Source organism: Pyxicephalus adspersus, chromosome 6, assembly GCF_032062135.1.
Source record: "Pyxicephalus adspersus chromosome 6, UCB_Pads_2.0, whole genome shotgun sequence".
In the NCBI taxonomy this organism is placed as follows: domain Eukaryota; kingdom Metazoa; phylum Chordata; class Amphibia; order Anura; family Pyxicephalidae; genus Pyxicephalus; species Pyxicephalus adspersus.
Window position 1 is genome coordinate 25,212,840 of NC_092863.1, and position 15,059 is coordinate 25,227,898.

The 15,059-nt window shown below is 40.0% G+C and overlaps 1 protein-coding gene across 9 annotated transcripts in view; it reads left to right on the forward strand.

Annotated features, from left to right (window-relative positions):
• The window catches only part of SGSH (N-sulfoglucosamine sulfohydrolase), a 79,984-nt gene that overhangs the window by 28,953 nt on the left and 35,972 nt on the right, over nt 1-15,059 (forward strand). For all 9 annotated transcript variants that reach the window (XM_072414959.1, XM_072414952.1, XM_072414953.1 and 6 more), the window contains one exon: nt 13,848-13,929. In XM_072414959.1, coding sequence (XP_072271060.1) covers nt 13,848-13,929 — 82 coding nt within the window. The remainder of the gene's footprint in view (nt 1-13,847; nt 13,930-15,059) is intronic.

Below are 15,059 nucleotides of genomic sequence, written 5' to 3' on the forward strand. Positions count from 1 at the left end.
TATCAAATCATACTCAATTGTAGTATGTCAATCATATTTACATTAAAACACAATAATACTAATATAAAATAGTTTTACAGTATTTCAAACAGCAGTAAGTTTTTACATATAACTTTACAAACTCTTTAGGCTGGGTCTACATGAACGATTTTAAAAACGCATATAATCGTTCTTACCACGTTTATATGCTTTTTTTGCACTTTTACAAGCGTTTTAAAGCTTAACTTTAAAACGCTAAAACACTTTTATAAAAGCCTATGACACATTTTACCGTGGTTTGCCGCAATTTTACATAAGAGTTTATAAAAGTTTTACTTTTAACCCTATCAGGGAATGAGTACAGGGGTACATAAAACCCCTTACTCATTCCCTGAAAGGGTTAAAATATGTGTAAAAAAATGGACGAGGCTTTAATGGTAAATTATTTTATAAATGAGGACAAGCTTCTCCATTCACCCCTATTGCTATGTGATTGGCTGAAGATTTATGCTTCTCAGCCATTCGGCACTAGACATGAATGGGGAGACTTGTGCCCATTCATCTCTAGTGCTAGTGATTGGCTGAGAAATAGGAAAACCTGATGACAGCTCAACCATCTGTAATAGATGTCACAGCTCCTCTAGGGCTGCGGGAGTTAATCAGGGGAGCGGAGCTGTCAGCATAGCAGAGGTCCATTAACTGCTCTGCTCCCTGATTGGCTGAGGAAAGGGAAATCCTGATGATGCTTGAGCTGTCATCAGGGTTTTCCTAGTTCTCAGCCAATCACAGAGCACTAGAGATGAATGGGCTCAAGTCTCCCCATACATGTCTAGTGCTGAATGGCTGAGAAATGTAAAACCTCAGCCAATCACAGAGCACTAGGGGTGAATGGAGAGGCTTGTCCTCATATAACCCTTAGTGCCTTGCGATCCCTCACGGTCAGGAGGATTCCCAGGGCTGTGTTCATTGCAGCCCTGGACATCATCCTGTCATAGGGATAACCTGTACAAAAAAAAAAGTTTAGTTACACAAACACACACATTTAATAAAATAATTTAACATTAAAGCCTCGTCCAATTTGTTTTACACATATTTTAACCCTTTCAGGGACTGAGTAAGAGCTTTTATGTACCCCTGTACTCATTCCCCACGTTCCCCGCGTTTTCATGCGTTTTCTCACGTTTATCCAGCGTTTTAATTTTTTAAACGTTGCAAGCAATGTTTAAGATAGCGCTCATAAACGTGCCTGAAGGAAACGTCCTGGTGAAGATTAGCCTATTGGAATGCATGGGGACTTCAAACATGGGCTTTAAAAGCCTCAGGTTAAACGCTGGGGAAACAGTTCGTGTAGACTAAGCCTTAGTCCCCGTTTAACTTTTAACAATGTTTCTTGGAGAATACAGATTCTTTGTATCAATATTCCTTAGTATCAATAGGGCAACAAGTGTAATGATGTAATGTAAATGTGTCCTAATTTTCCTTCAAAAAAAACCAACCTGTGTTAGCGGAAAATTTGTTCTGGGTATTCTGACTATTCAGAGGATGGGTTTAAATTTGTAAGTTGCATGTGCAGCAGACACAAATCACAGCAATGCGGTCCTATTTCTATGTGCTGGGAAAATCCTTAATATTCCTGCTCTGTATTTGCTTAGTATGATAAAGGAAGCTGCTTTTCCTTTTTACAGGGATATTGGGATGCTTATTAGTATTTCCCCGACCGACCCCCCCCAAAAAAACAAAAAAAAAAAAGAAAGTAGGGAAAACAGAAATTGTGTTTATCTGTAGAATGGACAGATTGTTACCAATTATTGGATATAAACCCAAGAACAAAAAAAGTTTAATGTTTTGCGGCTTCATAGATGTGGCTATTTTTTCTTTTTTTTGGAGGGCTTTTTTCATTATTTGTTTTCATTTGGTAACACTGCCGGTAAAATACACTCACACACATTGAGGTTTCACTGCAGTGCATTTAGATGCAGAGGTAGTTATCAGCTTCCCAAATTCAGCTGGCTTTGTTTAGATGTGCTACTGAATGTGCCTCAAGCCGCTGGCTGTGGTCATTGATATCTGATCAAATAATGATCACACCTGGGAAAGCAGTATGCAATTGCAAGAAGTCTCCAGTTATGTCCCTAATCAGCTCCCTCATTGATCGGCTACCTATGTCATTACCCTCCACATGCAGAACCACAATACCTGTGCGTCGATCTACCTGAGCAAACGAATCTCCAGCATTACCCTGCTCCACCACATTCCATGCACCCCAATTCAGTGCACAATCCAGTTGCATTCCATTGGGCCGTACCTCTGCCCTCCTTGCACCCCAATAAACATAGGAATGCCCCAAGATCCATATTGGGTAGGGCCCAGTTCCTGCAAAATAAAAAAAACTACAGAACATACATAATACCAACCGTCTCACCCAATACTACCTCCAGCTGTTAACCCAGCCATGTGTAGCGGGACCCTGTACCCGCAGTCTTCACTTCAGTTGGGGATTCCTCCCTGGCACCAGACTTTCCGAAGCAGCATGCTTGGCAGGGTGGCCTAAAGTGTCAACCTGCTATTCCCCAGTGACTTTCACTAGAAAAAATTATTTCTCTCACAATTTCCTTAGCAGAGACCTGCCCTTTTTTCTTTTACCCTTAAATCACCTCCCTTAGCCCCACTATCTCCAGCCAACGCCCACTGCTGCCCTCTGTCATCCCACTATCTCTTTATTAACCTCTACACTGCCTGTCTCCCTCGGCAGCCTGTCATGGCCTCCCTTCTCCTAACTCCCTTGTCCTTTAGCTACGGGCTTTTCTTTGTTTCAAAACGTTTCTTGTTGAACAGAGTTTTATCACAGACCATTTCCTTAAAGGAAACTTGTGGTAATAGTGGGATAAACCTAAAGGGTGCTATTGCCGATTGCTGATAAACATACCTTTAGTTAGAGAAAGATTTTGGAAGCCATTGTTCATCACTTTCGGAAAATACCAGTTGCTTGGCTCTCAATGGTTTTAATGCTCAGTGACTAATTAGAGCAGGGGTGTAAGTAAGGGAGTAAGGCTTGGTTTACAAAGATCCAGAAGTCACTAATTGGACACCCCTAAATTAAAGTATTAGGTAAATAAAGTCTGCGTTACAATGAGTGCTTCTAATCAATATACTTGTTCCAAACAAGGGTTCATTCACACTTTATTATTCCGGTGAGTTGTATAAACACATTTAGTGATGTTTTAACGTGTTTTGCATTAAGGCAGCCCGTTTAAGTTAAGGCGGTCTGTCAACTCACTGCTTAGCTGGTGAAACAAGTGGCTTTTTAATCAAGTGGAGTTGCAAAAAACAGGGGTTTGCAAACAAAATAGGTTAAATCCTTATAATAAGCACAAACTGTAAGTAAACTTTTATAACTTCTTGTAAACAAACAAACATTATAACTGTGAAAATGAGTGGTAGCAAGGTGGAAGGTTTGGTTCAGTGCACAGTCTGCCATATGTATGCACAAATGGAGCTCCTAGGTGAATACCGCTGTGACAGATATGAGCAAGTAGTCTTTCTGGTATCTAACTTGAGAGAGCTTGAGAAGCGCATTGCAACACTGAAATCATTGGATCACATTGAGAGGGGTCTCCTGCTCACTGAGCAGGCAGTTATTGGCTTAGATGTGGAGGGTGGAGAGGTTAATCAGGATGAACATGTAGGAGTTGGGTTACTGTAACTCGAGGGAGTGGTAGGGGCTCCCAGAGAAGGAAGGCCAGTCCTGTGTTTGAGCACCCCAACAAATTTGCAAATTTATGTGAAGTTGTGCAGGTGGCAGACCAGTGCTAGCAACTCTAGATGTTACTGCTACCCCTAACAGCTGGGAAAGCAGCTCATCTAGTAGTGATGGGGAGTGAAACACAGGAAAGAAAAGACAATTAGTAGTCATAGGGGATTCAATGATCAGGAGGACGGATAGAATAGTTTGTTGCCCAGATCCCTTCAAGCGAATGGTTTGCAGTCTCCCTGGTGCCAGGGTTCAGCATGTGGTGGACCGAGTGGACAAATTACTGGGAGGGGCTGGACGAGACCCAGCTGTCTTGGTCCATGTTGGAACCAGTGACAATATAGATGGAAGAAGGAGGATCCTTAAAAATCAGTTTAAGGAACTAGGTTTCAAGTTGAAGAAAAAAACCCTTCAAGGTTATGTTCTCTGGAATAATGCCTGTGCCATGCGCAACACAGGAAAGGCAGAGGGAGCTTAGACAGCTAAAAACATGGCTTAAGTCCTGGTGCAAAAGGGAAGGGTTTGGGTTCATAGAGCACTGGGCTGACTTTTCATTGGGGTAAAACCTGTATGCCAGTTATGGTTTGCACCTAAATGAAAGGGGGTCTGCTGTGATAGGGGAAAGATTTAGGGGAATGGAGGAGGGATATTTAAACTAGGACAGGGAGTGGGACAGTTAAATAAGGTGGCAGACACTAGTGGAGGGTGGATTGGGGATAGTTGGGGGAAGGGTTATGGATAATTGTAAGAAGCTTCCCATGTTACAAGCAAACATTGAATTGTGCAGTACTAGTGATACTGAAAAACAAAAGGATTTGGTAAACAATGATGGTAAAAGCAGCAATGGTTTAAAGAGCCTGTTCACCGATGCTAGAAGTCTAGCAAACAAAATAGGGGAGTTGGAAGCCTTAATGAGTGAGGAGGATTTTAACTTAGTTGGTATTGCTTAATCCTGGCCTTGTTCTTCGCATGACTGGGCTGTCAATATTCCTGGGTATACTCTCTTTCCTAAAGACAGAGTCAAACAAAAGGTTGGTGTCTGTCTGTATGTGAGAAGTGATCTAAAAGTGAATGTGAAAAAAGAAATTGCTGATGGAACAAGCGATGAGGTTGAAGCATTATGGGTGAAGTTGAATAACACTCAATTAATTATTGGAGTCTGCTATAGGCCCCCCAGTGCTAAGGAAGAAATAGAAAATCAACTACTAGCACAGATAAAAAAAGCAGCAAAACGTGTAAGTGTTTTTAATCATGAGAGATTTCAACTACCCTGACATTGACAGGAGTAATGGCACTACAGGAACAGCAAAAGGGAGGAAATCTGTACATTTATTACAAGATAATTTTATGGTATTTATATTATATATAATTTAATTTATACAAGCCCCAACCAGAAATTATTCTCTGCTGGACCTATTTCTTTCTAACAATCCAGAGCTTATAACAAATGTGAATATAAAAGAGAATCTGGGTAGCAGTGACCATAATATGATTTCATTTAATGTAAGCTGTAAACAGAAATCAAAAACAGGAAAGATAAAAACATTACATTTTAAGAGAGCAAATTTTCCATTATTAAGGGCGGCTCTCTGTGACTTGGAGTGGGAGACATTACTGTCCTCAAAGAACACTGAACAGAAATGGGAATGTTTCAAGTCTGTTTTACAAAAGCACACTGAAAAATATATTACAATGGGTAATATGTTTATGAAGCTAAAATGAAAACCTATGTGGCTCACAGCTGATGTTAAAAAAGCCATAAGGAACAAGAAAATGGCATTCCAAAAATATGAAAATAAAGGATCACCTTCATCATTTGAAAACTATAAAGAATATAACAAAAGATGTAAAAAGGAGATAAATGTGCAAAACGTCAAAATGAAAGACAGTTTGCAAAGGAAAGTAAGACAGCCCAAATTTTTTTTTAAAATATAATAATGGCAAAAAGATCAGATCTAGCATGTAGGCCCTAAAGGATGTCGCTGGGTTGGTAACTGTGGATAAAGAAAAGGCAGATTTACTAAACACTTTTTTTTAGCTCTGTGTACACAATGGAAAATGGCAGAGCTCAAGTCCAAATTCAAAATAGCAATGTCACTGCCTTAAATGAGTCACAATGGCTCAGAATTGATATGATTGAGAAACAGCTGGGAAAAATTAAGGTTGACAAAGCATCGGGATCTGACGGATTACATCCACGTGTCCTCAAAAGAGCTGAGCTCGGGTATTTCAAAGCCATTATTTCTAATTTTTAGAAACTCTTTAGTCACTGGCAAGGTACCGATAGATTGGCTTAAGGCTCCTATCTTCAAAAAGGGAGCAAAGTCATTACCAGGTAACTACAGACCGGGTAGTTTAACGTCCATAGTTGGAAAGGTCCTAGAGAGTTTGATAAAGAACCACATAGGAGTTACTGCTAGAAAATAATATTATTTGATTAAGTGATAGCATGGCCTTTGCTAAAGCATTTAACACTCTACCCCACAGACGGTTATATGGAAGTTAAGGTGGATAGGTTTAGAAAAGCCAATCTGTAAATGGATAGAGAACTGGCTTAAAGACTGCATCCAGAGAGTTGTAATTAATGATTCATACTCTGAATGGTCTAAGGTTATTAGTGGTGTACCCCAGGGTTCAGTGTTTTGTGGACCTTTACTGTTTAACATCTTTATAAATGATATTAAGTTTGGGATTAAAAGTACAATTTGGGGGGCGCATGCGCGTAGCCTGACGGATGGTTGCTTCCTACTTAGGCTCCGCTCGACTTCGGGCTGCTAGCAAGAAAATTAGCGTGTCACACGGACTCAGCGGCACATCCTTACATTCCTTTTATCAACCTCACCGGGAAGGACAACCTCATTGCTTCCCGGTGAGGTTGATAAAAGGAATGGACAACCTCACCGGGAAGCAACCCAGATGGGTCCGGCATCCAAATCGAAGCGTCCCGCGGCGGTGCAGAATTCATCCCGCGATGCGGCCTCTAAATCCAAGATGGCGCCGGCGCCATCACCTCCGGCGTCGTCGGCCTCTTCTCCTGCGCTTCATTCTGAAGACAGCATGGATGCTACACCTAGCAGTCTACAGGAGAATACCCTAAGCGAAGATTCCATTTTTTTACAAAAGATGAGAGCCATGATTCGTGAGGAGCTATCCCAAGCTATAACATCCATAATATCGGAATTACGTCGGGATATTCGCGAGATTGGCCAACGTACTGATACCCTGGAAACCAGAATGGACGATGCCACTACAGTGCTGGAGAGCCTGGATCAAGATATGGACGCAGCACAAAAAGAGATTTCTCTTTTGAAAGATCAATTAGAGGACTATGAGAACCGGTCAAGACGCAGCAACTTACACATCAGAGGTATTCCTGAGACTGTTATAGATCTACAAGGCTACGCTACAGCTATGTTTCAAGAGCTGGCACCAGAGCTCCCAGTAGAACGCCTAGAGCTAGACAGGGTCCACCGCTCCCTAGGCCCTAAAAAAGTGAATGGCCCGCCTAGAGATATTGTAGTGAAGTTCCATTTTTTCGTATTAAAGACGCTCTCCTATTAAAGGCCCGGAACAGCGCCTGTTTACAGTTTCAAGGCATTGAATACGGCCTGTTTGCAGATTTAGCCTCTTCTACCTTAGCAAAACGACGAGCTCTTCGACCCTTCCTGCACGTCCTATCAGCTAACGGGATTCGATACCGTTGGGGATACCCCTTCAAACTGTTGTTCCAGATGCAAGGAGGCCAATACCAATTTTCTACCCCTGATGATGCTCAAACCTGTCTTACACAGCTTGGTCTCTCTCATTTGCCTGCATCAACTTCGCCTTCCGACCAGCAGATCTCAGGCATGCCATGTTTGGCCTCACCTGGCCTCTCCAATACACCTCAACGAGGCCTTGAACACCGCTCTCAAGCACTAACCCGTCTAGCCTCTCAAGTCTTCTCTTCTAAGTCCCCAGGATAAATTTTTTGCTAGTTAACCATGATGCAAGCATATATGGGTCTCTTTTTCACCTTTTTGCATATATATATATATATATATATATATATATATATATATATATATATATTTTTTTTTTCCCTCCTAAAATCCCCTGTAGACACTTTTGTTCCCATTTCAGCACGTTTTTTTGGATACATGTAGCCCCACTGGATTACATTGGATCCTCAGGATTGGACTGTGGGATCAGGTGATCCTGACTATGATTTGTTACTCAGGATTCCTCGAGCTATTTCGGCTCTTGTGGTCCTCCTGTTATGCCCAATTATGGGTATTTTTTTTGTTTTCTGTCAGTTTATTTTTAATAGGTAGTTTTCCGTTAATTTTATGCTTTTATTTTTGTCTTCTAGTACGTTTTGTATATGTTGTTGTACTCGACTGCCAATTCTTATGTCTTTTATACTGTATCAGGTTCTCTTACACTAGCATTTCCCCACGATTGTCTATGGAATGTCTTTACGTATAATGTCGATTAATGCCAAGGGTCTAAACTCACCTGCCAAAAGGAAAACAGTGTTTAACTACTGTCACTCCTCGGGCATAGATGTAGCGTGCAAGAGACACATTTTTCAGTGTCTTCAACTCCTAAGTTCATGCACACTCGCTATCCTCAGGTCTTTCATGCTTCAGCAACTAAGAAACATAGAGGGGTACTTATAGCCTTTCATCAGTCTATGCTATTTAAATGCACCCATCAGGTGGCCGACCCGGATGGCCGTTACCTGATTCTGTGTGGTACCAGAATACGGAGGTCACCTTTTTAGCATATTATGCCCCAAACTCTCCTCCTGTATCTTTTTTTCATGGAAACGCGGTCATGTATGAAGGGAACTCTGATTTGCTGTGGTGATTCTAATACTGTGTTCAACAATAAACTAGACAAATGCTACCCATTAGACTAAATCTTCTACCTATCCCTCTTCTGAGAGTAAAGCAATACAGGACTGCTTCCAGAGTATGGGCATGCTTGATATTTGGCGCGAGTTTCATCCTATGTCTCGTAACTATACATTCTATTCAGCTTCCCATAATTCTTATTCAAGAATTGACCACATATGGGTTCCTAGAACCTTGTTACCAGTTATACTAAAAGCCTGTATACCAACAGTGCCGTGGTCAGACCACGACCCAGTGGTAATAACATGTTCATCATTAGTGATTAAGCCCTATGCTAGGCAGTGGTCAATTAACGATTCCCTACTAACTTGTCCAGAAACGTTGCAAAAATTGATGGATCTTACTACAGAATTCTTTCATTTGAATACAGGCTCAGTATCAACTCCCACGATATTGTGGGAAGCCTATAAAGCTGTAATGCGTGGTCACCTTATTCAGCTAGCAGCTGTTAAGAAACGAGAGCGCACACAAGCCCAGACTCGGTTAGAGTCCGCTTATTCGAGACAAGCTCAATTACACAAAATGAATCCCTCCTTAGGTACTTCAATTGCATTGCGTAAAGTACGCGCTGAATTAAACCTTTGTCTATCTAACCAAGCAGCATATCAACTGCAGCGGATGAGACATAAGTTTTATTATTGTGGCAATAACATTGCTGGTACATTGCTTGCTAAAAGGTTACGAACATTGACACCACAGTACACTCCGATTTCCCTTCTTACGGCCACTAAACACTTAACTAGTAACCCCCTGGATATTGTCCAGGACTTCCAGGTTCGGTTGTCGGATCTTTATTCCGCGCCTCCTGCACTAGACACATGCAGAGCTGATCGTTTTTTTGCTAATATTGATTTGCCTAAAATCAACAGTACGGACCCAGAGGGGTTGCAGAGAGATATCATGGCCTCAGAAAATACATTGGCTATTAAATCCTTAAAAGTTGGTAAAAGTCCCGGTCCGGATGGTTTCTCCCCATTGTTCTACAAAAAAATGTCAGCAGCCTTAACGCCCCATCTGCAAATTATGTTTAATAACTTGAAGCAAGGGCCAGCTTTCCATCCGGAATCCTTGAAAGCATCTATTGCCATGGTACCTAAGCCATCGACCGACCATACATCCTGGGCTAACTATCGACCTATTTCACTCCTAAACATAGACGTGAAAATACTGGCAAAAATCTTAGCTATGAGACTGAATGGATTCCTAAGTAGTCTAATACACGGTGACCAGGTGGGTTTTGTCCCACGACGTCAAGCAGGAGATAATGTTCGCAGAGCCCTTCAACTATTATATCTATCGATTATATCTAAATCAATTGAATGTATGATGTTATCGTTGGATGTGCGGAAGGCCTTTGACTCTATATCATGGCAATACTTGTTTTATGCTCTCGGTAGATGGGGTTTTGGCACTCATTTTTTGCACTGGATTGAAGCATTGTATGCTTCGCCTTCTGCTACTGTGAAATATATGGGCTATATCTCAACTCCATTCCCGATATTGCAGGGGACCAGACGGGGCTGCCCCCTTTCTCCCATATTGTTTATATTAGCCCTCGAGCCACTGGCAGCTGCAGTCCGTACAAATCAGGATATAGCTGGGATAGAAGTGTTTAATATGGTACACAAAATCATGCTGTTTGCAGATGATATATTGTTAACATTAACAGCCCCAATCACGACCTTACCAAATTTGCACATTTTACTTACCCAATTTTCAGAGATATCAGGTTTAGTAATAAATAATGAAAAATCTAAAGCTTTAAATGTGTCCTTGCCACCATCAGTTGTTGAAGCGTTGCAACCCTATTTTGCCTATAAATGGTTGAGAGTTATCCCATACTTGGGTAGAAAAATCACTTCCCAATTGTCCTCAATATATCAGGCCAATTATCCGCCTTTGTTCCGTGAGCTTTCTACCTTGCGTTCCAACTGGCAGAATCTCCCGTTGTCCTGGATAGGCAGAATACATGTCATAAAGATGACCTATCTCCCGAAATTATTGTACTTGTTTCATACACTTCCAGTACCAGTTCCCATGCAAGTACTTAAAGACGAACAGAGGATAGTGTCACGATTTATCTGGGACCCTGGGAGACCACGAGTACCAGATAAAGTACCGCACCGACATAGACTAAAAGGGGGACTTTCTGTTCCTAATTTCGGCAGATATATGCAGGCTGCTCAACTAGCTCCATTAGTGGCCCTCCACCGCATTAAAGACTCACCAATTTGGGCTCAATTGTATGCTGAAGAGCTACCAGCAGTGCAAATATACAATCTTCAATGGTTACCTTCCCCAAAACGCCCCCTCGTGTCTGATCCCACGCTGTCTTATGCACTGGGAATATGGGATAGGGTGAAAGCTTCAGCAGGCTTGATGTCTGTTCACACCCCCTTAATTGGCATCATAAATTGCCCTATTTTTGCACCAGCATATAAGGACCCAAGAGCTTTTCTCTGGTGGGCTCGAAGACCTGTTCGATACGTGTATGATCTGTTCTCGCTTTCTGGGATCAGGTCCTTCGCGTATTTGCAGGAACACTGGACTCTGCCTTCGGGCGAGCTTTTCAGATATATAAAGATTAGACATTTTTTAAGCAGTTTACTTAAATATACAGCAGACTCTCCACTAAAGCTTACAAGCTTTGAGTCCTGCTGTTATCAGGGTTCTAGCTCTGCAGGTTTAGTATCTATGATTTATGATCTACTAATAAGCATAGATACCTGCCCTCCCCCTTATGTTGATAGATGGGAGACAGATTTGGGCACTAAATTAGATGTGGAGGAGTGGCAGAAGATATTGCAGACCATAGCTAACTGCTCTCCAAATGTAATTATGCAGGAAAACGCATATAAAGTACTATTTAGGTGGTACTTAACGCCAGTAAGAATCACTAAATTTGCAAATGGGAGCGACCCGTGCTGTTTCAAAGGTTGTAAAGACCTCGGTACTTTTCGCCATATATGGTGGGACCGACTGTCCAGTGGTCAAAAAACTTTGGATACAGATTTTCAACTATATACGATCGGATCTGCATGTGTCTATTTGGAGGGACCCCTGGACTGCATTGCTCCACAAATTAGGTTCTATCTTGTCTAAGAGTCAGTGTAAATTGATCTCCTTTATTCTCCTGGCCACCCGTCAGGTGATGGCGGCTGCATGGCGGAAACCCTCTTTAAACTTTCAAGCAGTGCTGTCCAGATTGTCGGACACTATGGTCTTAGAAAAAATGTCTGCTGTGGCCAGTGACTCTCTGCACAAATTTTACAAAGTTTGGACACCTTGGTTGGACCATCATACTGCCCCTGACATAGACCGTAGGCTCTTTCACTTATGATAAATAGATGTGTATATTTGTCAGTCTCGAGTACATTTTTTGGTTATTTTTTCTTTGAATAGTTTTAGTATATGTTGTTTGTCTTTATACTTTAAGTTTTTACTAATCTCATGCTCAACAATGGTATTGTTTTCTTTTTCTCATTGCTTTCACTTTTGTTGTTTTGTATATTTTGAAAAATATTAATAAAAATTATTAATAAAAAAAAAAGTACAATTTGCAGATGACACCAAACTATATGTAATGGAATTAAGTTCAAACAGGATGTCTATAATCTACAAGCAGACCTGGATGTACTGTGTGGTTGGGCAGCCAAGTGGCACATGACATTTAATATAGATACATGTAAAGGATTTCACTTAGGATCTCACAACATGCATGCTTTATACTATCTAGGGGGAATACACTTGGGGGAATCAGAAATAGAAAAGGATCTGGGGGTTCTGGTAGATCATAGAGTTAATAACAGCATGCAATGCCAAGTTGAAATATCTAAAGCTAGCAAAGTACTTTCTTGTATTAAAAGAGGAATAGACTTCAGAGATCGAGACATAAACCTGTCCCTGTACAAAGCATCTGGAATATGCAGTCCAGTTTTGGGCACCAGTTCAGAAAAAGGACATTGTTGAATTGGGGAGAGTACAGCGAAGGGTGACTAACCTAATAAAAGAAATGAAGGAGCTTGGCTACAAGAGATTAGCTGAACCGAGTCTATTCTCCCTTGAGAAGAGACATTTAAGGGGGGATATGATCACCCTGTATAAATACATAAACGGTCCATATAGAAAATCCTCTTCCCCTTTATTCATTATGAGATCATTACAAAGAACAAGAGGGCACTCTTTGCGTCTGAAGGAAAAGAAGTTTAAGCTCTGGATAAGGAAGGGATTCTTCACTGTAAGGTCTGAAAATGTGGAATCGGCTCCCTCAGGAAGTTGTTTCAGCAAGCTTTTAAGTTTCAGCAAAACTGAATGTTTTTCCAGAAGCACAGAATATAACTAGGTATTAAGGCTTTAAAGTAAAAAAAAAAAAAAGTGACTGTTGATCCAGGGAACATCCGATTGCTTTATGAAATCAGGAAGGAATTTTTTTCCCCTGTTGAAGCAAATTGTACCAGGGTTTTTTTGCCTCCTTTGGACCAACTATGTCTTATAGGGTTTTATATCTGAGATATGTTTATTTCCCTAGTGGTTGAACTTGATGGAACTTATGTCTTTTTCAACTTAACCTACTATTTACCTATGTAACTATGCAACTCTCAAGAATGGTGAAAAAGTCCATGAATTGTAGATGAATATATTCTGACATAGCGCACATAATAAATGCTAGTGAGCTAGCTTGTGTTATAGTGTACCTAAACTTTTACATTTTAAGATTTTCAGAATTGGAGTCGGTGATTGTTGCCCCAAAGGTTACACATTACTTTGAATAAACATTAATATTAATGGCTACATTTTATTAGGATTCAAAGATTTTAAGGGGAACATTTCAAAAAAAATGTAGGTAATAGCTTTTTAAAGTTTTCCTTTCTGTAACATTATAGACATATTTTACAGGAGACTAACGTAACAGCTAAAATAGGGCATTAGAATAGAGAAAAAAATCACAAATATTTCAGATTTCTCAAGTGTTTTACATGCACTGTAATAATATTTTCACTAGTTCTTTGATGTAATTTACCCTTAACATTATTATTTATCTTTTACAATTTACTGGTTTACTATGTACTAAAGAAATGCACTTATTGAATTTATTATTAGTGTAGTATACCCCAAACTATTAAAAACAAATTGTATTATGGTCCGCTATAATAATTATTTGCTAATATTTTTAATGAATCTAGAAAAAATCAACTATATTTTGTTTTGTTTTATTTCAGGTCCCCTATTTTATTCCTGACACACCCAGTGCAAGGGCTGACATTGCTGCGCAATATACAACTGTTGGCCGGATGGATCAAGGTTGGTGGTGGACCTTTTTCTCATTTTGTGTATATATTTAACCACAGTGTAAATAAAGAAAAAAGTATTTGGGTAGAACTATACAGTGGATACCGCCTTCCTGCTTACAACTTTTTTTTTTTTTTATTCTTAGTGAATGTCCCAGTTTAAATGAGTGTTTAAACTTACCCCAACACTTGCCTACCTACATGGATAACATGGTGTAAAATGTGTCAGATTGTTCATCGTTTAACAGCATAAATGAATTTTAAAATCGCCAGTTCTTATTACCATAATACATTAATTTGGAACCATGACCTGGACATTTATTGACACTGACAAACACATTCATCTTATTGTTGGTACATGTAACGACCACACTGTGGAATTTTTCTGGCTGTTCAGAATATAATTTTAGGCCTGAAAATACGTTTCTTCCACATACAATTCTAAATAGACTTTCTATCTACTTTTAATGCATTTTACATAACAATAGAATATATTCATGAAAATATCTCTTCAAGGTCATAGGCTTAAGCAAGCCCTGGACCAGGCTGGACTTCTTATCTGCCATGCAGTCATCAGTGTGGTCCAAAACCATACTGAAAAAAACAGTATTATGCTTGTTTTACATGTCTAGTTAATAGTTTGCTAGAAATGCTGAAATTACCAATATAGTAATGGCTGATGGACAGCAATAGCATTTCAGTAAAACACTTGTATTGTTTCTGAGTGCTTGTTTTACACGTAATCAACTATATCACATTAGGCATGCAATTGTTTCATATCTGCACTAGAGAAAAGAGTTAAGCAAAACTAGTATCACATGCATTTATGTCTTCCTGTTTTGAAGTCAGACATATTTTATGTAATTCAGGTTTCATATAAAGTAAGGACAGAAACAAACAGGATTTTTAAGGGCAAATATTGTGTATATATTAATTAGTGAAACATTTTAAAATGGCCCTGACTCTTAACAGAGACCGACTATTCTAAACACAATACATATGGTGACAATAAAATATCTATTGTTCTCAATTTGTTTGGTACAAAATTATTATTGACATATGTTCAAGAATATCTCTCAGTACCTGACGTGTTTCGCCTTATTAGGCTTCCTCAGGGGATCACATGAGATCAATACCATATCT